General features: G+C 33.7%; 1 protein-coding gene across 2 annotated transcripts in view; it reads left to right on the top strand.

Annotated features, from left to right (window-relative positions):
* USP34 (ubiquitin specific peptidase 34) overlaps positions 1-26,007 on the top strand; it is a 244,189-nt gene that overhangs the window by 165,466 nt on the left and 52,716 nt on the right. The window contains exons 36-48 of one of the 2 annotated variants that reach the window (XM_035721667.2): positions 4,065-4,105; positions 4,240-4,364; positions 5,595-5,747; positions 7,149-7,253; positions 8,930-8,985; positions 9,082-9,202; positions 17,206-17,389; positions 17,851-18,014; positions 21,284-21,349; positions 23,104-23,250; positions 23,334-23,390; positions 23,485-23,562; positions 23,976-24,070. In XM_035721667.2, the coding sequence (XP_035577560.2) occupies positions 4,065-4,105; positions 4,240-4,364; positions 5,595-5,747; positions 7,149-7,253; positions 8,930-8,985; positions 9,082-9,202; positions 17,206-17,389; positions 17,851-18,014; positions 21,284-21,349; positions 23,104-23,250; positions 23,334-23,390; positions 23,485-23,562; positions 23,976-24,070 (1,392 nt within the window). The remainder of the gene's footprint in view (positions 1-4,064; positions 4,106-4,239; positions 4,365-5,594; positions 5,748-7,148; positions 7,254-8,929; positions 8,986-9,081; positions 9,203-17,205; positions 17,390-17,850; positions 18,015-21,283; positions 21,350-23,103; positions 23,251-23,333; positions 23,391-23,484; positions 23,563-23,975; positions 24,071-26,007) is intronic. The other variant, XM_025468624.3, reaches the window with a different exon arrangement.

Below are 26,007 nucleotides of genomic sequence, written 5' to 3'. Positions count from 1 at the left end.
CGTATATACTTGTACCAAAAATATAGTGCTTTAAAACTTCATTTTGAAAAAAATTAAAGGTTAGCAGAAAAATTGTTAGGGTACCTCAACTCTCATACTTTCACCTTCATTTGCATATTACCAATATTTTGCCAATTTTATTACATATCATGAGTGTGCATTTTCTGTGTGTCTCTGTGCCCATATTTTTTCTTACATATTGTCCTGAGTTCTGTGGGAGTAAGTTTCAGATATGCCCATTTACCAATAACACTTTGATACCAGGACATTTTCTTAATAATGAGTAAAAGACTCAAATATAGAAATTTAAATATTTGCTCTGATAGTGTTTATTTAATGTATGGTCCATACTCAAATTGTCCCTTGAATATTTTTTTATGACACTTTTTTTTCCCCTCGGTCTAGGATCATGTACTGCATTTAGTTGTTATTTCTTCCATTTCCTTTTACCAGGGATACTTCAGTAGCCTTTCTCTCAAGATACTGACATTTCTAAGTACTTCACGCCCATTCTTTTATGAAACATCTTCCAATTTAGGTTTTCTAATTCTAATGTTTTTTATCTTTGTGATTAAATTCAGATGATATATTTTTATTTTTAGCAGGAGTACTCCATAAGTAATGTGTCTTTCCCAGTATATCCTGCTGATGTCAGTTGGTCTCATTATTAGTTATACTAATTTTTATTAGTTCATTTGGTTTCCTGCAGGTTTCTCTATAATAAAATTTCTGATTTTTACTAATTAAAAGTGACCTATGGAAAATGATTTCTCATAAAACTTTTGTTTATTGATTTTTAGCATTTGGTGTGATTCTTGTCTGAATTAAATATAGTAAATGTAAAGTAGTGATTTTCTGATTCTTAAGCATTCTTTTTCTGTTTATTGGTTGACATTCTGTTATAAGGAAGAGCTTTCTCTTCCTTTAAGTTAGTATCAGTTTGAATTCACGGATTTTTCAATTTGTTGTAGTTCATGACTATCACTATTCACTTTACTCAAATTATACCTGAGTTGACCTTCTCAAGCTTGTTCATGTCCTTTTGACATAGCCTTATTATTTAGAGCGGAAAGGAGTCATCCTTTTTTATTTTTTCCTGTCCCTGTAAGATCTTCAAGGCGTGTAGTTTCCTACCTTAGCCCTGAAATCAGCCATTTCTTTAAGAAGCTATAGTTCCTGTTGGTGGGAAACTTCCAAAAATACGGATTTTTGGTGGACTCTGCTACTGAGATTCTCTTGCTTCTGGGCCATTGGTGGACAGAGCTGGAAATGTGTGTGTAAGAATATAGTTTGAGCATGTAATATCCCATTTATTTGTGCTACAGTAGAGATTAAAAAATAATGTATGAAAAAAAATTTTTTTAAAGATTTTATTCATTCATGAGAGATACACAGAGAGAGACACAGGCAGAGGGAGAAGCAGGCTCCATGCAAGGAGCCCGATGTGGGACTTGATCCCGGCTCTCCAGGATCACACCCTTGGCTGCAGGCGGCGCTAAACCACTGCGCCACCGGGGCTGCCATAATGTATGAAATTTTAATACAGAAATTCAAGCGTGATAATTGCTGACTAATACATGGGGACCTGACTATACATGGGGGCCTTAGATAATCACATAAGCTATGTTAAAGAATGTAAAATTAATTTCTAAGTATTCTGTTGCTGCTTTGTTGGGCTGAAATTTGCCATTGTACTCAAATGATTTATAAAGCTGATGTAAACATGTTTGAAAGTGCTTAACCGTATTTGTGGCTAATCGCTGTTTTTAGATGCTTTTAAAAGTCACCTTCATAAGCAGTGGTTGAATGTAAATAGCATGATTATTTTAAGATTATTTCTTTTGTAATTTACCTTTCTTTTGACTCCATCTCAGTTGAATTCACATTCTTTACTTGATCAATATCTGCTTTACCCCACTTGACTCTAAATTCTATATGAACTGTATCTCATTTTGCTCACCATTATATTTTTAGTGCCAGATACCTTATCTCATTGTTTGTAAAACTTAGGAATGGACAACGTATAGAAAGGAAGAAAGTACTGTAAACATGTCTTTGATTTGTATGATAAAATATATTTTATACCCAGCCACCAATTAACTCTCCAGTTAAATCATATTTAACTCCTCCTCTGTGTCCTCACTAACACACGCACTAGCTCATTATCCCACGTACCACGATATATTGAAGTACTAAAACCATTCAGTAACTTTTAGTTTGCTTTTATTTCTTGAGAATTAAGGAATGTTCACTTTGTTAATGTTACACAAGGAAAAATAAACATGCAGGTTTGATACCAGCTGCTGGTTCACTCTGTGGCTGTTCTTGTTTTCATTCTTCCAGTTCCATTCTAACTTTTTATAATCTTTGTAATGTAAGCCCCCTTCTTTTACCCCCATCCCTGTATTTCTTAATCTGTGCCTGTTCATGCACTGTTACCTTTTCTTAGGCTCCCACCTTGAGTTCATAAGGTGCTAATAAGTTTATATAAATTAAGGCAGCTAGAACAAACTTCTTGCCTGTTATCAAAAATCTTTTTTTTTTTTTTTTTTTTTAAGAAAAAGATTGTTTATTTGAGAGCGAGCATGAGAACTCAGGCTGGGGGCAGGGGAAAAGGGAGAAGTAGACTCCCTGCTAAGCAGGGAGTGGGGCTCTAGGCTCTAGGCTGCATCCCAGGACCCTGGGATGATGACCCAAGCCAAAGACAGATGCTTAACTGACTGAGTCACCCAGATGCCCCATCAAAAATTTTCTAATGCTACATATTTAAAAGGTGGATGGGTAGGTTGCTTTTGGTAAAGTTGGTTATACCAATATGATAATAATTAAACATGAAATATGAACAGATAATGTGATTTATAAGTTTTAACTTCTTGGTACTTTTTATTTTTTTAAAGATTTGAGAGAGTACATGTGCATGTGAACTTAGGGGGAAGGGGGAAAAGGAGAGGGAGAGAGAATCTTAAACAGACTCAATGCTGAGGGTAGAGCCCTGAGGCAGGACTCCTATCTCACAACCCTGAGATCACGACCTGAGCTGAAACCAAGAATGGGGTGCTTAACTGCACTGCCCAGGTGCCCCAGTACTTTTAACTGTAAATCAATAATGTGGGTGAATGTTGCTTTCTGAGATTTTGAAAGGTGTTTTGTTAATTATAACAAAATAAGGATGCAAGGAATCAGTGCTTTTCTTTTTTTAAACGGAATTTATTTGTAAGACAAATAATTCTCACTTACTGGTTTTGTTAAAATGAAAGTTTTTAATACTTTTGTTTAAATTGAAGTAATACATTTTCCACTGAGTAACTAAATGTGTGGAGAAAAATTGATGTAAAATAATACAGAATTAAATTAGTTTTCTCTACTTTTTAGTAACTGGCTTTTAACCTTCTGATAGAAATTTGCATTAACAATACTAAAGGAAGGGCATTGTATGTCAGTGTAGGATTTTTTTTTTTTAAATTAGAAGTCTGAAATTTAGAATCTAAACCATTATAACCTTTCTATTTGTAATATTGCGTCTCTTTAGTAACTAAATCATGGGCACTTCTTTTCTTCTTTTTAAAGATTTTATTTATTTGTATGCGAGAAAGAAAGCACACGCGCATGAGAGAGTAGGGGGAGGAGTAGAGAGAGAGGGACAAGCTGACTCCAGGCTGAACACAGAGCCCAATGCAGGGCTCAATCTCATGACTTTGAGATCAGGACCTGAGCTGAAATTGAGTCAGATGCTTGACTGACTGAGCCACCCAGGTGCTCCATCATGAGCACTTCTTGAGGGTTCAGTTATTTCAGTCAATACTGTATTCACTTAGATTTTGTTCATTAAATCTGAACAGTCATATGCAGTGGTCTGTAATAATTTTTTTCCATGTTTCGTTAAAAGATAAAGACCATAGGAACAAATATTTTTCTTAATTTATTCTTTTTTGTTAAGGGTACATTGTATAAATTTTAAAGGGATGTGTGGTAATAAATTGAGTCCTTTATATTTTATTGCTGAAATTAATGAGTGGTGGTTTGTTTTTTTTTTGTTTGTTTGTTTGTTTTTTTCCCTTTTACAGAGTTTTGAAAGCTCAGTCCGATCACAGGTCTAGGCATGAAGGTAAGTAAGGGTTCCACAAAGCTAATTTTTAATAGACAAAAATTTGTTTAACTAGGTAATCTTTAATAATGAACATTGTGTTTTCTTTACAGCACAGGCCTTACAGTCATATTTTTTTTCTAACTTCTCTTTAGTTTCACATTATTCAATGTGGCTCTTGGTGAGTTGGGCGCATTGCTGTTCTTTAGTGAAATCTAGCCTTGCTGATAGTGACCATTTACAAGATTGGTTAAAGAAATTGACTCTCCTTATTCCTGAGGTAAGATAAACACTGAAAATCAGTACTATTACTCTTCTTATTTTTTAAATTATTAGCATTGATAATTAAAGAGCTAATGGAAACAAATGGACATAATTCCATAAGTATATCCCATTATCTGGGATGTACTTATTAAACACTTTAAGATCTTGAGTGTTTTTGAAACTATGTAGACTTAAATGTGAACATTAGGAGGCTCTTAACCATAGGAAACAAACTGAAGTTTGCTGGAGGGGAGAGGGGTGTGGAAATGGAGTAATTGGGTGATGGACATTAGCGAAGCATGTGATATAAGGAGCACTGGGTATCATATAAGACTGATGAATCATTGACCTCTATCTTTGAAACCACTAATACGTTTTATGTTAATTAATCGAATTTTAAATAATTTTAAAAATGAAAAAACTGAATGTTAAAAGTCTATAGCATTCATATTTTTCTTTTTCTGAAATAAAATTTTGATTATTTTGCTTTGGAGTTTTGAACATTTTCTGGGAAGAGCTAGAGTTTATTTTGGTAATTTATATTTTAGAAGAAGCTTCTTTTCCTTTTTCTATTTAATTGCAGTGTGTCCTTAGACACAAGAGATAATAAAAATAAGTCAAGTATATTTTGATTCCAATGTAAACACTGAAGGTCAGTATAATTGTCACTAACTGCATCTTGATATTACACTATATTCCTAAATGAAATAGTAGAAACATACTCTTGCTAAAAACACTTAACCACAATAGTCAAAATAGTTACATCTTTTTAAGACAGTCCTGTCTTAATATACTTAAACTCTGAATTGAATGCATATATATTCTTGTTCTGGCTGTGTCACAGGCAGTGATTGTGACATTTGGGCAAGTCCCTTAGAAACTAAAATGTTTTGGTATAAGTACTTTCTAAATTGCTTCTTGTTCTGCAAATATTTTATCTTTTTATTTAGTTTATAAATAAATGATTATGAATATCCTCTCCTTTGTCCCTTTTGTATTTGTTATTGTTACATTTATTTGGTGTTTTTCATGTCCACATTTGGGAATTTCTAACATGTTTATACAAAGCACTATATACGTTGGGGGTACTTTATTTGATAATATTTATGTGCATTAGTATGTGATCAGAACTTTGCATTTAAGAAATATTAAAGAAACCATCTAACATTATTTCAGCTGACAATTGATTTTAAGATTAACTTTTTAAAAGTTAACTCAATCTTTGGAACTTGCTTTTTTCATCTAGACCGCAGTCCGTCATGAGTCTTGCAATGGTCTTTATAAGTTATCTCTGTCAGGGCTGGATGGAGGAGACTCAATCAATCGCTCTTTTCTGCTATTGGCTGCTTCAACACTATTGAAATTTCTTCCTGATGCTCAAGCACTAAAACCTATCAGGGTAAGATTTTACTGTGTTTAGGAGAGGCTCTTTTTTCTTCTTCTTTTTCTTTTTCTTTTTCTTTTTCTTTTTCTTTTTCTTTTTCTTTTTCTTTTTCTTTTTCTTTTCTTTTTCTTTTTCTTTTTCTTTTTCTTTCTTTTCTTTTCTTTTTTTCTTTTTTTTTTTTTTTTGATTTTACTTATTCACAAGAGACACAGAGGGAGAGGCAGAGACCTAGGCCGAAGGAAAAGCAGAGTCCCTGCAGGGAGCCTGATGTGGGACTTGATCCCAGGACTGCCTGGGATCACAACTTGAGCCACCTATTTCTGCAATTTTCTTGCCTCCACGTTTTTATCATTGTATTATATACTCGCAGTAATTTTGAGTACTTGTGTACTGTATGTAGTTTTTACCAAGAGGATAGTTATACAGTTTTTAAAGTGACAGTATTGTGGACATACTGTGTCCATGTTATACCTGGGAATGGAATCTATGTTCTTTGATTTCAGCTCTTTGGGGTCTCCTTTGGATATTGTGTTTTGGAGATAGCATTTGTTCTTACTATAATCAAATGATAAAAACATAAATGTAGCTTTCTTCTCCTTCAGTCACATAGATTTCTTTTTTTTTTTTTAATCTTTATTGATGTCCTAAATTTTGAATTTCCTTTCCTTATCCAGGGTATATACTGGCCTTGTAAAAAGGCCTTTTACAACATAAAAAACTCAGAGCTCATTTACTAACCCCAGAAATACGATGCATTGTAGGATTTTTTTTTAAATTTTATTTATTTATGATAGTCACACACAGAGAGAGAGAGAGAGGCAGAGACATAGACAGAGGAAGAAGCAGGCTCCATGCACCGGGGGCCCGACGTGGGATTCGATCCTGGATCTCCAGGATCGCGCCCTGGGCCAAAGGCAGGCGCTAAACCACTGCGCCACCCAGAGATCCCTGCATTGTAGGATTTACTATTTTCCTCCTTCATATTTACTTGTCATCAAGTCTGTAAGATATATATATATATATAAGGTGTTTTTTATGTTTTAGATTTTAAAACTATAATAAACCATTGCATATGGGTAGATTTATTCATGCTTATCTTTTGTAGGTTTCTTTTGTTGACACATTTTCATTGAATTTTTAGTTCATAATACATTATTTAATGTTATTTATATAATTTTTTCAAGTAGGTTATAAGAAATTCAAGGGTAATGTTTTTCTGAAAGTTCTTATACTCTTCCCTTTTCGATCTCGTTATTCTAATTTTACAGAAGTTAAGAGTGTTCTTTCCATTTTTTGTTAAATTTTGAATACTGTTTTTACATGGATTTAATTTTTTCATAAGGTCTGTCGTTTTGTATTGTGATTTTAAGTTATCCTTTTTAAAATGTTTTCACGAAGTTTAATTCTTTTTAATAGATAGATGATTATGAAGAAGAACCAATGTTAAAACCTGGATGTAAAGAGTATTTTTGGTTGTTGTGCAAATTAGTTGACAACATACATATAAAGGATGCTAGTCAGGTACGTTCAGAAAATTATACCTTAAAGTGTGCACGATCCATCCAACATGATAAATATATGTTAAAGACTTTATAGAAGTCCTTATTTTTAAGGGCATTTGTATCATTCTATAAGAGTTGAAAATGCCTTAATTATTTATTGTAGTTGGACATTTTTGTTTTGCCCGAATTCTTTTTTCTTTTTTACTTTGTCCTTTGTTGAAATATCTTCATCTGGTACCTATAAGTAATTTTCTATTTCTTCTGAGTAAGATTTGTAGATATAAAATGTGACTCGGAATGTAAAATTTAGACTTTAGATGTAAATATACAGTGTTCTGTAATAGCATGTGGGTTTGGAGTTTTGTGTGCAAAATAAAATTGCAATTCAAAGAGAATTTATTTTAAGGTTAAAAAAATATTAGTTTACTCATCTAATTTTCTTAGACTAAAATAGTTTTAAACAGATGCTTAAAACAAGTTAATTTCAAAGACAGAATTGCTTTGTAAGTCTCTTCTCCATAAATTGAGTAAGCTAAAATACATCTTAAGTGTTCTCAGAAAGTGAGAAACACTTTTAAGAAGATACATTTAAATATTTATGAAACATTTTCTCTCTTTTAAATGTATTTTAACCCAAGAGTGGCTGCCTGGCTCAGTCAGTACAGCATGTGACTCTTAATCTTGGGGTTGTAAATTCAAGCCCCACAATGGGTGGAAAGATAACTTAAAAAGTCTTAAAAAGTGTATTTTAATCCATGTACATTTTATATACACTTTGCATTTTTAAAAAATCCTATAATATTTCCACTTTCTACTTTTAAGGAGCAGGGTACATTGAATTCTTAAAATACTTTTCATTTGAGAAATAATTAGAAATACTGAATGTGTTTTAACTTGATTATTCATATCAATCAGATAAACATTGATTTCTTTATTTAACCTGGGGTTGCCCATTTGAAGTTGGAATCTAATATTTCTTGGTTGCCAGTCAGCATAATTTTTTCTTAGAGATCTGAGTTTCTTGAGAATCCTTTTAAGTTTTGTGTGTGTGTGTGTGTGAAGTGTTTTAATTTTGTTGCTCAGTTATAATGAAAATTAAAATTTTCTAAAACCTTTAAATTTATTTTTTTGAGAGTGAGAGCGTTTGAGGTAGGGTACAGTGGGGGGAGGGGCAGAGAGAGGGGGAAAGAGAGACAGTTTTAAGCAGGCTTCATGCCCAGCTCAAAGCTGGCTCAGGGCTTAATCTCACAACCCTAAGAATATGCTTAACTGACGGAGCCACTTAGCCCTTTAAATTTATTTTTAAAGCCCATTTAAAAGGTGGTGGTAAAAACAGGCCTTCATGGGCAAATTAACTGGTATTGTGGATTATATGTCAATAAAATTGCTAGAAAATAAAACAATAAACCTTTGTATCTTCTCCATACATTACTATGACTATCATAATTTGTTACTGACATTCCATGGATTCTCTTTGGAAGGACTGTCAATGATGTGTTTATAATTATATTAATTGACATTATTTATAAGAGTGACTTATAAGAGTATTATTTATAATTTAATTAGTATTCTAATGAATTCGGGAGAACCAAATTCTTACTATTTACAAAGGAAGGATGTTTTTTGTTTTAGTAATCTCTGGCTATTAAACACAAAAATCTATATTTGAATTTTATATTTTCTCTTTGTATTAAGACCACACTCCTCGACTTAGATGCTTTGGCACGACATTTGGCTGACTGTATTCGAAGGTAAAATTTGATGTGAAGTTGACATTTATATCATTGAGGAAAGATAAAAGACATAATTATGTGAACTATCTGTTTTGTTTGTGTTCCTTTTTGTAGCAGGGAAATCCTTGATCATCAAGATGGTAATATAGAAGATGATGGGCTTACAGGACTCCTTAGGCTTGCAACAAGTGTTATTAAACACAAACCACCCTTTAAATTTTCAAGAGAAGGACAGGTAGGTATTAAGAAATTCAAATGTTTATATGAAATATGGTTGAATATTTATTGTTGAATTTATGTGGCTATATTAAATTTTCTTAAACATGCAAACATAAAACTTGCTAGAGTTTTATTGTGGGTAGGAAAAGTTGAACATTGAATAAAATATAAATGCTAAGCTTATATTTAGCATGCAGAAACAAATCCTATGACTTGTACACAGAAAGGTAACCTCTACTCCAATTGCTGTAGGGTTGAATATTTTGAATTAATAATATTCAGAATTAATAAGTAGTCATTAGAGTACCTCTCTTACTGGTTTCATATTTTAGAAGCCCATTTGACATAAAATCTATTATTTGATAAAATCTGATGACTATACCCACAAAAGTCTGATTACTCTTTAGATTAAGATTAAGTTATTTACTCTGCCATTAGCAGTTTTGTCATTGCCTGCATCAAGGGAGGGAGTTTTGGTTTGGAGGATTATTTACTTGAGGTTACTATTTGTGGTAAGAAACTCAGGAGAAACCAGGAGGATGGGATAGTCCTCATGAGCATAGAGTTAGGGATTCTGAAGATAAATTTAAGGTGACAGTCTTACTGTCTTATTCTATACTACTTCCCCTATTTGACAAAGTCCCTTCTTAGGCTATTTTTCTAGGTCCTTTTTAAATTTTTCCTATACTCACTGGGAATAATTTGATCTAGTTTTACTGGTTGAAGTATTATCTTACATAAGCTAGTATATAACTTTTATTCTAAAATAATGCTGATTTCTTTGATAACATTATGATGTGAAAATCATTGTAAAAAAAAAAAGTTTTTCAATAGTGCAAAGGGGAGATCCCCATATATATGTTTGATTTCCCATGATGCTTAGGTGATGGATGAATGGCCTTCCAGAAGTTTCCATGGACATATTAAATGCTCAAGTATATCATTTATATTAAATACCATTCTGTGATCTGCTGTCTTTATTTTAAAAAGTGAATACACTAAAAATATATTTTAAAAAATTAGATACATAAAGAGGGAAACAATTTTTTTATTGACATTTATGTTGTTATTCCTTTTCCAAAAAAAAAAAATGCAACTGCGAGAAACAACCTCATTGCATACCTGTCCCATTATATATTCCTATTCTTAAAATAAATTTGATTCGTTTTGATCTTAATTCATTAGTTTACAAAAGGCTATATCTTCTTATTCTCCCAGCTGCACTATTTTAGAATGTTTCTAGTGTCTTTTTCTCAGATACTCCCACATATGAAGGGGATATCTGAGACATTGCTTACATGCAAAGTCTGTCAAGTCTCACTGTTGCTTTAGTTTTATATCTTCAGTTACTGTTGAAGATGAGTGTCTTTTTCTGTATGTACTGTCTATTCATGTTGTGAATTTTCTGCTTATAATCGATGTCTATGTATCTTTTGTCATTTTTTTCCTCATTTGTAAAATTCTGCATTTTGGAAATATGAAAGAGAATTTATTCTTTTTCTCTCCTTTCCAGAATTCTTTTTTGCTTATCTGTGTTTTTTAAAGACCACTTATTTTTTTCTTCCGTTTTGTTTATTATACAGATAATAATCTTATCAAAGTTTTGAGCCCTTATAAGGTAGATGTTATTAGACTCTGTTTTGACAAATGATGAAATTAAGGCATAGACAGGTTCAGCAACTTGCCTCACTGAAGTTACCCATACACTTCACTTAGCCGAGCTTCTAACCACTATGCAATACTGGCTATAGATGTTAAAATTCTAAATACATGGCTCTATGGTTTGCTTTTTTCACCTATCTTAGAGTCTTCTTATCAGTATATACCATATATAGTTAATTTATTCTTTTTTGGCAACCACATAATACTCTTTGTATGTATATCTATACACACACATATATATCTAACTAGCTCCTAATGATGGAAGTTGTCTTACACTCTTATAAGTGATATTGCACTGAAGATGTTTATGTATCTGGTCACTTGGAAAGTCTGTAGGAAAAGATTCTGAAGTAGAATTGCTGGTTCACAGGGTATGTATCTTGTTGACTTTGGTTGATACAACGATGTTGCTTTCAATGAATACTGAGCCAGTTTATGGTTCCACCTATACTATATATAGGTGAGTGCCTATTTCTTCACATTCTTACCAACCCATTATAATTATCAGATATTTCATTTCTGCCAGTACAGTAGGTAAAAAAGATTCTCCCAGGTTTGTTTTATTTTTTGTAATATGAATAAGGTTGAGCTTCTTTGCAGGTGTTTGAAAACCATTATTTTGTGTAATCTTTTCTCTGATCTAGACTCTGGGTAGAAAGCTAGGAGGGCAAATGTGTTGGGAATCTAGCTAGGAAGTTTGGAGTGGTTCTGGAGAGGGATGATGGTGAAAACGCGCTTGGATTTGGGATGTTTATTGACGAAGGTAGAGCTCATAGACTGCAAATTTGGATAGGATTGTGAAGTGGGAGAGAAAGACTCCATTTTAAGCCTAAGAAATTGAGTGAATGATAATTCCATTTATAGAATATATAGGATATATCAGGATATAGGATATATATAGGATAGATCAGTTTTGAGGAGAGGTAGGAGTGTCAGAATCAGATCTATTTTGGACACATTAAATATGAAATGTATATGCAAGTGGAGGTGTTTAAAGCAGTTGGTTTGGTGTAATATTAAGAAAAGTTTTCCTGGGCAGCCCCTGTGGCTCAGTGGTTTAGCGCCACCTTCAGCCTGGGGTGTGATCCTGGAGACCTGGGATCGAGTCCCACATTGGGTTACCCGCATGGAGCCTGTTTCTCCCTCTGCCTCTGTCTCTCTGCCATGAATAAATAAATAAAATCTTAAAAAAAAAGAAAAAAGTTTTCCTTATCTTCTAGGTATTTAAAATGTATTTTCTACTTTAATGATTTTACTTTATTATTTAAGAATTCTTAAAATTTTCTGAGAATTTACTGTGGTTCAGGAATGAGGATTTTCTCTTAAAGAGCCTTCTAGTAAATATTTTAGGCCCTGCAAGCTAAATACAGTCTCTGTCACCGCCATCACCACTGCTTCTACTGCTTTTTCTTTCTCGTCATGCTCTCTTCCTCCCTTGTTCACTTTTCCTCTTTCTCCAGTTTTCTAATTCCCTTTTAAAAATATAAACCCCGGGGACCTTGGGTGGCTCGGCAGTTTAGCGCCTGACTTTGGCCCAGGGGTGCGATCTTGGGGTCCCGGGATTGAATCCTGCATCGGGCTTCCTGCGTGGAGCTTGCTTCTCCCTCTGCCTGTGTCTCTGCCTCTTTCTCTCTTTCATGAATAAATAAATAAATAAAATCTTTAAAATACACACACACACAAACCCCATTCTAATCTCTACTACATTGCATGGTATGTAGCAACAAATATATATTTAACAAACTGATGATTAAGACTCAATCCTGATCTTAAGAATTATTTATGTATTTTTTAAGAATGGACAATTTAATTCATTTTTTTCAGCAGGTAATTATTCAGAAACCTGCCTTATTCAAAATTTGTATGTACTTTCACAAATAATGGCTGCTCAGGATATTTGCCATTCATCATTTAAAAAAAAAAGTGGCATTAAAGGAATACCATCAGGGATGTGAAAGATCACATAGCACTGACACGATTAGGAAAGGCTTTGAAGAGGATACAGTTTTCATAATACAGAATAAAGGTTTTTAAGTAGAAAAGTAAAGGAAATATCTGAGTCCTAGAAAAGAATATGAATAAAAATTAAGTCATGGGAAACCACTGGGTAGGTCCAGGAAATTGAGGGGTTAATTCAGCTTGACTTGAGTTTGAAGAAATATAGGAGATAACTTTGGGAAGCTAGATGGTCATCTCTTATGTTCACATGAATTTATTTTTATATGTACATGGTATAAAACAAAAGCATTACTTTTGTAATTTGATTTAAAAAGGGGGCCTTCAAAGTGTTTGATCCAGTCAAATAACGTTAAGAATGTGCTTTTAGCAAAATATCTGGACAGATCAAGAGCCAGCAGAGTGCAGTGGTCCTCAAACTTTTATGGCTCACAGAGGAAACCTAGGTGTTCTCTCACAGATCTTTAAACTTTGAAAAATTTCTAGATTTTTCAACTCTGTTTTTTTGTTTTATTGGTTTAAGTTTTTAGTTGTAGTTAACATACAGTGTTATATTAGTTTCAGGTGTACAATATAGTAATTCAGCAATTCCATCTTTCACCTGGTGCTCATCACAAGTACACTATTTAATCTCCATCAACTCCATATTTTTAAAGAGTATAATTTCCAGGAATTTGTTTATTTGAAAAAAATATAAAATAGAGTGTATTTTAAAAAAAAAAGAAAAAGAAAAAAAATATTTATTTCTTGTGACTTCACGGTGTTACCTGAAATTTCCTTCTGTATTATCATTATGTTACGTTTATTTGGACATGGGCAATCAAAGCAACATAAATGAAAAAAAAAAAAAAAAAAAAAAAAAAAAAAAAAAACAAAGCAACATAAATGTACTTTTTTTACATATACACAGCAGACTTTAAAAACTTTTTAGTAACATATTTTATAGAAGAAAATTTGTATCTTCATCAAATGTCAAAAGTTCATTTTCTAGCGTTAAAAATAGTTGGCAATCTAGCAATAATTTTGTCAAACTTTCTGTTTGAATTTTTTCAGTCTCAAAAATGGAACTATATTCTTGATACGTTTTTATAGAGTCTGTTGTTTTGCAGTTTGATTAGTAAGAACAGAATGGATTTAGGATATCTCATTTTTCTCTGAAACTTTCTTATTTTTATGCATTGTAAATACTCTTTGTTATATCTGGGTCAAAGTTGTTTCAGCATGGATGTCATCTTACATGATTTTCGAGATTTCCTTCTTATGAACTTTTGGGGTGGCAAAGTTGATGTTCTCCTTGTAAGTCATCCTCCTAGGATGTGAAGAATTCCCAAATGGGACTTTTTTTTAAAAGACTCAAAGCCTTAAACCTCAAGGTCAGCAAGAAAGCAATGAGTCTAGTTGGCTCTGTGGGTACTGGAGCTGCTGGGGGGTCTTCCTTGAATTCCACTTCTGATCACCAAGTAATGTTATTACCCTTTAAAAACAAAGCTGCCGGGATCCCTGGGTGGCGCAGCGGTTTGGCGCCTGCCTTTGGCCCAGGGCGCGATCCTAGAGACCTGGGATCGAATCCCATGTCGGGCTCCCGATGCATGGAGCCTGCTTCTCCCTCTGCCTGTGTCTCTGCCTCTCTCTCTGTCTCTCTGTGTGACTATCATAAAATAAATAAAAATTTAAAAAAATATAAAATAAAAATAAAATAAAAACAAAGCTGCCTGTTATTTTACCAGCAAAAATGGGTTATTTGGGAATAGCAGAGACTACAATCCAGCGCATGCATTCTACTGCAGAACCATAGGCAAGTCCAAATATACCTTCACTTTTGCCAAAGAAGTATGAGACATTAAATGAAACTTAATTGAAAATGAATGTATTAACAAGAAGGATGGGTCTTTTAAAATTAATTCATGTAGTTACAGGTGGATGTTCTTTGTTAAGGTCAAATGTGTGTTCATTAATTCTCTTCCTCCTTTATAATTTATAGATGTAGGTTCTGGGAAATCTTATTTACATAATGGAAATGTAAACATTTACATGTGTACAGTAGAAATGGAAGTTTTATTTTAACAGTATTAATCTTTAAGTTTCTTCTGAATTACATCTTAAAAATCACACTGATTATCAGAAACTAATTTTAGTATTTTCTCAGCAGTTTGAGGTGGTTCTTTTTGTGAAGTATACCAAAATGGTTTTGCCATTATTTATCATATGGATATATTAAGGGGTGCCTGGGTGGCTCAGTCAGTTGAGTGTCTGACTCTTGGTTGTGGCTCAGGTCACAATTTCAAAGTCGTGGGATTAAGCGTTGTGTCAGGCTCTGTGCTCAGTGGGGACTCTGCTTGAGATTCTCTCCCCCCCACCCCCCCGCTTTCCCCTCACTTATGCTTCAGTGTGCATGTTCTTTCTTTCTCTCAAATAAATCTTTTAAAAAATGGACCTATTAATGTGTATCAGTTACCCTTTCGCTTAGAGAGATCTTCTTTTCTGGTAAATTCAGAGTAAGGAAAATAAAAATATTATTCATTTCATTAGGGTTTTACCAACCTGATATTTTGATAAAATGTTTTTATCTTATCATAGGTTTTAAGTACATTTTAAATACATCAAAGCTTTGGAGCTATGGAAACTTTGCTCTTTCAGTTTCTGGATCCAAACTGATTGGCAAAGATAGTTAATTTTATTTATTTTTAATTTTTTTAGAGGGGAAGAAGGGCAAAGGGAGAGAATTATCCCCAATATCATTTTAAACTAGTTATTAGCCAATCCTATTTTTTTTTGTATGCCGTTATTTTATAGTTGAAGTAAACATGTTTTCTTTGTCTCCAAGACATATCATCTAACCTGAATTCTAAGATAGGCAGGATACAGACTTATCAGTCTGTTAACTATATGAAGTAGACCTTATTCACTTTCCATATTTCTTAGCCAAACTTTTTGTTGCAAATTCAGAACTTTGTACTTTCTTTGACAGTAACGAGATGGAAGAGGTGAGATCATAATGGGAAAGTATTTCAAATTGTCTTTTATTTAGTACCTGTGGCAGAGGTTCCCAAGACCACCCTCAGGTTCAGTCTATCACTAAGGGGGCTCAAAGAACTCAGCATTTAGTTGTACTTGTGGCTAAGATTTATTATAGTGAAATAATACAAAATGAAATTAGCCAACAAAAAGACAGCATCCAGCTAATCTGGTGGAAATGAGGTACATGCTTCTATGAGTCCTCTCCTATTGGAGTTTCAGAGGATGTGCTTAATTTCCCCAGCAATGAGTGTAACAAGTGTGAGGTGTCGTCTTATCAGGGGAATGAACTCTCTTGAACCTAACAAGTCAAGAGTTTTAGATGGAGTGAAGGTAGGGGTTGTCATTTATAGTACCTATGTAACTGACCACAGTGTCTGAAATTCCAGACTCTCAGGTAGAAAGCAAGTATTTAGCAAACCAAATACAAAAGGCATAATAAGTCATTTTTATCATAGGAAAAGTTTTATATCAGAGGAACAAATTCTTTACCATTCAAATTTTTTTTTTTTTTTTTTGCCATTCAAATTTTCACATGACAACCAGGAGCCAGCCTTACAAACCAGCCATTCTAAGGATAAGAGAATGTTATGTTAGTCTTAACTATATTACCTCTTTTCTACACAATACACTGAGAGGTTTTATACCCCAGAACAATGTACCAGGGTAGTATTTGAGGCATGGGAGAAACAACTACCTTTGGTAAAGTAACAAAGGACCAATTAATAAAAAGCAAGTGGGAAAGGTGACCCTTTCTCAGGTAGATTGAATTTAAAGAAGAATACATCTAGCATGGTAGAACCTTGTACTTGAGTTTGAACTTCACTGGGATAGAAATTAGGAGCTTGGTGTCTGAAATCCTGGCTCTGACTTCTTCCAACTCTGTGACTCCAGGCAAGGTTCTTAGCCTCCTCTGTTTTTTTGTATGGGGGCCTTGAGGTATTATCTGGCATCATAACTTTTCATTAAGAGTATGGTGGTGCTTTTGCTACTGCTGCTGTTACTGTTAGGAGAGTGAAATGAGAAACCAAAGTAAATAGCAAAGACAGTCAAGATAGGACGTAATGAGTCTTTAACAAAAACTTTTGGTCACTTAATGGAGTAGAAAATAATAGGATTATAGATGGGAATTGAGAATGAACCTATTATCTATCAAGAGATAAAGAGGAATAAAGGTGATCTCTACCCATTTTGTTTTCTTTAAGAGAAATGAACATTAGGAAGACTTTCAGATGATTGTATATGATGCTGCTCTAAATGTTTAAATAGCCTTTAAGTAAATTGTAGATTGTCATATAGTTTACTCTATGTAAGATATTCATTATATTTAGAATATAACTAATATGTAATTTTAGATAATGTACTTGGCCTTTCTCCTTTTTCCAGGAATTTTTAAGAGATATCTTCAATCTTCTATTTTTGTTGCCTAGTCTAAAAGACAGACAACAGCCAAAGTGCAAATCACATTCTTCAAGAGCTGCTGCTTATGATTTGTTAGTAGAGATGGTAAAAGGATCCGTTGAGAACTATAGGCTAATACACAACTGGGTTATGGCACAACACATGCAGTGTAAGCATACTTTTCCTTTTAATCTTTCTAAATTTTATGAGCAGGAAAGAGATTTTGGAGGGCATGGCTTAAAGAGAGAATTCACTATTCATACACTTTTAACATTATAAACTATCATTGTCAAGATGTTAAAAATGTAAACATTGATTTTAAAAAAGTGTAAAGGACTTTTTCTAGGTATCCCAAGTATTGGAATTTTTTGATTGAATAATTTAGTGTCAAAATTAAATTTTGGCAGTCTTTTGAAATCTTAGAGCATGAACTAGTTTTTCTATGTGTTCTTACTAATTTATTTTTTGAATATTATTGATATGTTACATTAGTTTTAGGTTGTCCTATATAATGTTTAATGTATATTGACTGAAGTAATGGAGAGTAGTGGCTGTTAGTAAAAGCAAAATACATTATGTTTCATAGTTTGTTTGGGGGGGGGGGCATCTTTTCCTCCCTTTTTTTTTCAGCAGCCCATGCACCTTATAAGTGGGACTACTGGCCCCATGAGGATGTTCGTGCTGAATGTAGATTTGTTGGCCTAACTAACCTTGGAGCTACTTGTTACTTGGCTTCTACTATTCAGCAACTTTATATGATACCTGAGGCAAGACAGGCTGTCTTCACTGCTAAGGTAAGTTTTCTTCACATTAAGTATTAAAACTATAAAAGAATTTTAAATTTTGTTAATAAATCTTGATTATTTCAACGTAAAACATTGAGAAAATAATTTATGAATTTAAAAAATGACAGTATTTGATTACAGAGCTTGTAATATCTTAAATATTTTTACATTTCAATAGGTTACTCCTAACATAATGTAATTTATTTCTCAGAGGAAAACACAGTTGTGGAATATGTACACTCAGTGTATACAATGAAAATGATATTTTCAGTAAAAATAAATATAAATTTTCCTACATAGAAAATAAGCAAAGTGTAAAACAAAGTAGAATATACCAGGATCATAACTTGTTTTATTTATTTATTTATTTTTAAAGATTTTATTTATTTATTCATGAGAGATATAGAGAGAGAAAGAGGCAGAAACACAGGCAGAGGGAGAAGCAGGCTTCATGCAGGGAGCCCGATGTGGGACTCGATCCTGGGACTCCAGGATCACGCCCTGGGCCAAAGGCAGGTGCTAAACTGCTGAGCCACCCAGCGATCCCATAACTTGTTTTATTTTTTATCCCAAAGTAAATTTCAGTGTGGGCTTAGTTTATTTGGGTAAGATCTACTTCATACTATTTTTCTTGTTTCTCGTTTATACTCTTTTTAACCAAGGACTATTTTTTAGTTTGCTTTCTGCACTGCTTTTATAATTTCTTGGCAAACTTACTTTATGCTTGAACTTGGGTTTTTGTTTTCCTCCATCATGTCATCTTGATGTCCTAACTCCCTTCCCCCCCCCCCCCACCAAAAGTATTGCAACTCTTTATGTATTTTCAATGAATCTTTAATATGTTTAAGGTAGGCTTCAAATTGAATCTCCAAGTTACAATATAGTTATATTAATATTTTTAAGTTTATCTTCTGAGACTGATTATGCTTAGAAATAGTTGAATAACTGATTCATTTAGCATATGGAAATTTTTGTGTCTAGATTTGTGGCCCCATCTTCTTAATTTTATACAACTAGGGATGATCAGAGAGGCATAGTTTTAGTGATTTGTTTTTTCTGGCTAGCTGCTAACATGGCCATACTTCGTGATTTCTTTTCTAAATATCAGTGATCACTGTTTAGCCATTAGCATTTTCAGAAATTAAAATGTAGCACCAGAAAAAACAATTAAATGTGCTAATAAGGAGTAGGTTTCATAAACAGTATTTTTTGTTAGAAACTAAATTTAGACTTGTCTCTACATAAAAATTCTTAACAGAATAGAATTTGACATGACTTTGGAAAGTACTCTAGTCAAATGCACACTTGATTATTTACTTGAATACATTAGTTATTTTTATTTCCTTTTCTGATGTTCATAGAAAATTTAAAAGAAGCTGCGTGTATTTTAATTGTGGTAAAATATACCCAACCATCTTCTTTTTTTTTTTTTTTTTTTTTTTTTAGAATTAACCATCTTAACTGTGTATAAGTGTATAGTTCTGTGGTAGTTAATACACTGACACATTACCATCAATCTCAAAAATGTTTTCACTTCCCCCAACTGAAACTGTACCCATGAAATACTTCCTATTCTCCATTCCCCCAAACCTCATGCAACTACGTTCTACTACTTGTCTGCATGATTTTGACTATGCTAGGTACCTCATTTTTAAGTGGAATCCTACAATCTTAGCATAGTGTCTTCGGGGTTCATCCTTGTGGCACGTATCAGAATTTCCTTCCTTTTTAAAGGCTGAATAATATTCCATTATATGATCTGTTCCACATTTTATTTATCCATTCATCTGTCATTGGACACTTCTCGGTTGCTTATATCTTTTGGTTATTCTAGATAATGCTTCCATGAACACGAGTGTCCCAAGTATCCATTTGAGTTTTTGTTTTCACTTCTGTATATATACCCAGAAATAGAATTACTGGATCATATGGGAGTTCTGTGTTTAAATTTTTGAGACCCACCATGCCAGTTTTCTATAGTGCCTATGCCATTTTACATTCCTGCCAGCAGCGCACAAAGGTACCAATTTATTCACAACCCTGCTGACACTTATTTTCTGTTTTTTGACAATAGCCATCCTAATGGATGCAAACATGTATTTCTTTAAGTAGAAAATACATATGTGGAGTATATATTTGGAACTTATACATTAAGTAAAATAAAACATTCTTTTTCTTAATTTAGAACTCAGTCACTTCTGTTCTTCAGCCAACAACTCATTCTCTAGCAATGAAAATATAAATCCAGGTCTTTATTCCTGAGCATTTTTGTTTTATATGTATAGTTTACATGTATCAGTTCTATTACGTGTTGGAAAATGTTTTGTGTGACTTTTACTCTAATCTCATGGAGTATTAAGCCTCCCATATTTCGGAAATATTACTACAGTTGTTTTCTCAATTTTGTTGATTACTTTTACTCAGTTCCTGTTGTACATAATATAGTTACTGCAAAATTATATGGTATGTTGAATAGATTCCTATTTCAGTGTCCTTATGTCCTCAGTTGGATTATAAGCTCTTAAATAGCAGACCACATTACTGAACACTCCTCACAAAATTGACACTACTGTAATACTTCTGGCATAGAGAAGTTTATTATTCCATGAGACTATCAGAGCTTATTCACAATTTTGACAGGTAGTAGTTTGTAGTGAGGGTCGTATTTCATAGTTTTTTTTTTTTAAATATTTGGATGAGCTGGACTATATCTAATAAGTGCCTGTAAGGTGGTGTTCATGACTAAGCCTCTAGTGAATGGATCTAGTTAGATACCTAAATCTCAGTTAATGATATTTGAATATTTGGGGTTTTCAGGCATCTTGGCCAGTAATTTTTCTGCAGTATTAAGGATATACTACTGTTATAGAAAAAAATAAAGGTATGACTAGGTGATGGAGAGATGTCATTTATTATTATAACAATTTTCTTAATGTATGAATTTATTTGTAGAAAATATCTTTATTGCACACATATGATGTTTTCTGTTCTTTGCACAGTTACTAATTTGTGAAAACAGTATTGCACCAAATGAGCTTTGATCTGAAAGCAATTTTTTAAAAAGATTTCTTTATTCAGTTTTCTTTATAATAGTGATGGCTATATTTATATCAAAATATTTTAATTTTTAAAATGCTAAATTGAATAGACTTTTTCTACATAGAGCTAAAAGAATGAAAACAGATACGGTATTAAGCACATTTTAACACTTTCTTCATTAGAATGTCTTATTTGCTACCATCAGTATGTTATAATGGAACATTTCTCTTAATTTCCAGTATTCAGAAGATATGAAGCACAAGACCACTCTTCTGGAGCTTCAAAAAATGTTTACATATTTAATGGTATGTTTGACAACTATATATGGAAAACTAATTAGCTATAACCTATATAAGCTGCAGACATTAAATGAAGTTCATTTGTATTAGATTTGCCCTTAACTATGTACTCTTATTTTTCAAATTAAATTTGTCAGTTATTGGTGTTGTCAAAGTGACTTTTAGTAGTCGTATGTCAGTCACCGTTGTGATGACTGTTAATTTGTCCTTTAAAGAACTTTTTGTATCTGGTCCCTTCCCCTCCATCCCCCCGTAGAGTTTTCTGATTGATTTCTCTTTGTTCCTCTTAATTCCCACCCCCAAAACTATAAAAGTAATCAATCTTTAAAAATTAACAAATCTTACAATATTATTCCCCTGCTTAAAACACTTCAGTAATTTTTTACTACGAACAAAATAGTATTCAGTTTGATCAGCATGGCACATATCTTCTGATTTTGCCCCTTTTGTTTAACCCCCCTCCCTTTTTTTAAGTTTTCTCAGTACCTAATGTGGGGCTCAAGCCCACAGCCCCGAGACTAAGGCAGCCAGGTTCCCCTTCAACCTCTTCTCTTACTCCTTCCTATACCAGCCTCATCCCGTAGCAGGTATCCTTTCTTGGAAGCCCATCATGACTGTTGCTTCATCACTTGTGCAGCTGTTTATGCTGTTCCTTCTACCTGCAGCACTCTTTCCTTAGCACTTTTCTCCCTTTTCTTCTTATTGTCATCTTTCCCAAATCAACTTGTTTTTCAGCTCCTCTAAGAAAACTAATTCTACAACTCTGTCTCATACCTGCCACTTGTAGTGAAAGTTGCTACTCTTGCCTGTTAGAATCCTGAGGACCGAGATTATATTGTTTATTCCTGTGTTTTTCAACTTCTGACACTAAGGATTCAGTAAATGAAGTTTTTAACAAAATGAAAAGATTCACTAGTCATTCAGGGATTCCAGTTGTTTTGGGGAGGGGAGAAGTAAAAGGGAGAGGGAAAGAGACAATCTTAAGAAGGCTTCATGCCCAGCACAGAGCCTGATCTGGGCTCAGTGTCACAACTCAGAGATCATGACCTGAACTTGAAATCAAGAGTCAGATGCTTAACCGACTGAGTCACGCAGGCACTCTTCATCCCGCTTTGAATCTCCATTTAACACAGTTGGAACATGCCATCTGAACTGACAAAACAGAAGAGTGTTTTAAACTATTCTTAAGAACTACTAAAGTTCAGGTGCACCCAGGTGGCTCACTTTGTTAAGCATCTGCCTTCAGCTCATGATCCTGGGGTTCTAGGATTGAGCCCCACGTTAGGCACCCTGCTCAGCAGAGAGTCTGCTTCTCCCTCTCCCTCTGACCCTCCCTGCCTGCTGGTGCTCTCCACTTGTGCACTCTCTCCCCCTCAAATGAATTAAAAATAAATAAATAAATAAATAAATAAATAAATAAATAAATAAATACCTACTAAAGTTGAGTCTGTAGGAAAATTTATTTAACCCACAAAATATTAGTATTTTATGTTTGATAGTACAGATCTGTATCTCTTGAGTCCCAAACTCCTTCGTAGAAATTATTAGACTTAAAAAAACACAGACTTCATAATTAAGCATCTTTGGGCACCAAGACTATTAAACTGAAAATGCCATGAAAATCATACAAAATGAAATCGAAAAGAGCGGTTGCTTTGTAGATTTACTCTGTTTTGTTGTTTTGTTATTTATTCAAGAACCTTGTGATAATGTTCTTTTTTTTGAGACGTAGATTTGTTTCTCCCCCTTTTCCTTTGCAGGAGAGTGAATGCAAAGCATATAATCCTAGACCCTTTTGTAAAACATACACCATGGATAAGCAGCCTCTGAATACTGGGGAGCAAAAAGATATGACCGAATTTTTTACTGATCTCATTACTAAAATTGAAGAAATGTCTCCAGAACTGGTTAGTACCAGAATACTGATGTTAGTTTGAAATCCGTACAGACCTGCCCAATTTTAATTACTCACTTTTGTTTGTTTTTAAAGAAAAATACCGTCAAAAGTTTGTTTGGAGGTGTAATTACAAACAATGTTGTGTCCTTGGTAAGTATTGTATCTATTCTTTTCTTTTGGAAATCTTAATGTATATTTTAGCTTATTATAATAAATTACTGATATTTGATTGTTGATTGACCAGGATTGTGAACATGTTAGTCAGACTGCTGAAGAGTTTTATACTGTGAGGTGCCAAGTGGCTGATATGAAGAACATTTATGTAAGTAACATTGTATATGTTGTTTAGACTGTTTCTGCTTCTAGATACTTGTATACGGCAGTTTTGTTTGTCATCTCAATAGAAAATTAACTTTCATGTTTTCATCTATTCTTCTAGCTATGCAGATCAAATAAGAATTAAAAGTAGACCACAAAGCTGATTTTTCCCCCTAAGTTGAAATGTTTAGTACAATTTTTATTTTTTGAAAAATTGTACTTTTGAAAAATTTAGTAAAATTCATGGAGCATCTTGTCAGTTTTGGGGGGGATTTTTTTCGTGCTAAAATTTAGAATTTTGTTATTAAAAAGTTTCTTTTCCTCTGTGCATCCTGCCCAAATGATAATTACTACTTTTCGTAATTTTGCCTACTGTAAACAATAATATGAAACTTTAAAATCTGATTTAATACACAGGAATCTCTTGATGAAGTAACTATTAAAGACACTTTAGAAGGTGACAACATGTATACTTGTTCTCATTGTGGGAAAAAAGTACGAGCTGAAAAAAGGTACGCTTTTTGAAATGTAATATTTACCATTTTGATACATCGTCAAATGGAAGTAAAATACAATGAATTCATGTTAAACTTTTATTAAAAATTATGTGATTAAGGTTAGGATCAGCTGCTTGGAGCTTATGCTTTTTTTTTTTATTTTTAAAGATTTTATTTATATTGAGTGCAAGCAGGGGAAGGGTGGGAGGCAGAGGGAGAGACAGAATCTCAAGCGGACTCCACACTGAGCACAGAGCCTGATGAGGGGCTCAATTCCCCCAACTAGATCATGAGCTGAAATCAAGAGTCAGTTGCTTTACTGACTGAACCACCCAGGTGCCCTGAAGCTTATTCTTGTATGGCAACATTTCATTCAATTATTCAAGTATACTTTGAAGTTCTTTAAATTTTTCCAAATTTTTGTGTCCTTTTAATTATTTACCAAGGTAATATTTACCAAGGTCTGATTGCTTTAGCCCTTTGCTGTGCACTTAGTGAATCATGATAAAAGGTCTCCTCATGAACTGGAGAGATCCTTCTCTGAAGTGGGATATTTTTTTTCTTAAGAGCCAACCATAAGATGGCCAGTTTAGGACAGAGTAGTTGAGTAAAGAGGTTTCAATTCTATAACTGAATGTTGAATGGCAAGTAGAAATTGGATTAAGAAGGGAGCATCATATGCAGTTATTAGGAACAAAGGCAGAGAAATAGAAATGACCTTGTTGTGCAAGAAGCCTGCATTAACCAGTAATAGAAAATATGATTGATTGGTAATACACAATGACATAAGATGATTAACATCTAGATTTTGGGGGCAGCCCCGGTGGCTCAGCGGTTTAGCGCCGCCTACAGCTCAGGGTGTGATCCTGGAGACCCGGGATCGAGTCCCACGTTGGGCTCCCTGCATGGAGCCTGCTTCTCCCTCTGCCTGTGTCTCTGCCTCTCTCTCCCCCCCCCCCCCCCCGTGTATTCTCATGAATAAATAAATAAAATCTTTAAAAAAAATCTAGATTTTGGGATTATTTGCATAATTGGTTGACACCATTTGAATATCTGCCTGAGAAAGAACATAACCGTTGTAAAGGGCTGATTATGAGACTTAAGTCAACCTAAAAGTGCAGAAGAAAAAGTGACAGAATTGAAGGTAGGAAAGAAAGAAAAAGTGACAGAATTGAAAGTAGGAAAGAAAGAAAAAGTGACAATTGAAGGTAGGAAAGAAAGAAAATCATTACCATCATAGGATGGTAATGTAGAAATTAGGAAGAGCATCTCCCGAAGAGGGTATTCAATTGACGAAGTCCACAAAAAAGAGGGAAAATGACAGCTGAGAAAAAGCATTGGGTTTTGCAAAAAGAGTTTTGTGGAATGTTTTTTCAGGTTGTAGCAATAGAAGCGTTGTTAGGGTATAGGCCTCAAGTTTAGATCATTAACTTTAGAAGTTTGGCAATAAAAAAACAATAAGGAAAATGGAACCTAGAAAGGGCTTAAGGATCAAGCAGGACTTTTCTGGATAGATCTAAGCATGTTGGAAGACAGAAAATGAAAAGCCAGGTCTTAAAATACTTAATAGAAGATTTTTCCAGGGAAATCTGCACTGATAGGAATACTAGTCTTTTTCTCAGTCTCCAGATGTCAAGTTGGTTGCAAGAGAGAAAAGTTACACGGTAGACATACTTAAGTGAAAGCATAACTGTGCAAGCAGTTACAGGGATAAGACAGGCTCATCCAATGAGAATTAGGGTTAGGGTTAGGGTATGAGTTAAGACACAAGGTTTGTTACTGTGGAGGGGGGAATAGTGAGGAATCAATAAAAGATAATAAACTCTGGCATTTTCTTTTGAGAATGTCTTTTTAGTTGAAAGAAATAAGCTTCTGAAAATATGTCATTTTTTATAAATTCCTACTTCGTGAGATACTCCCTTGTTTTGGCTAATACAATTCTGCTGTTTTCT

Source organism: Canis lupus, chromosome 10 (genome assembly GCF_003254725.2).
Source record: "Canis lupus dingo isolate Sandy chromosome 10, ASM325472v2, whole genome shotgun sequence".
Taxonomy (NCBI): domain Eukaryota; kingdom Metazoa; phylum Chordata; class Mammalia; order Carnivora; family Canidae; genus Canis; species Canis lupus.
The sequence above is the reverse complement of the archived record's forward strand: the minus strand, read 5'-3'. Positions and strand labels throughout refer to the sequence as shown.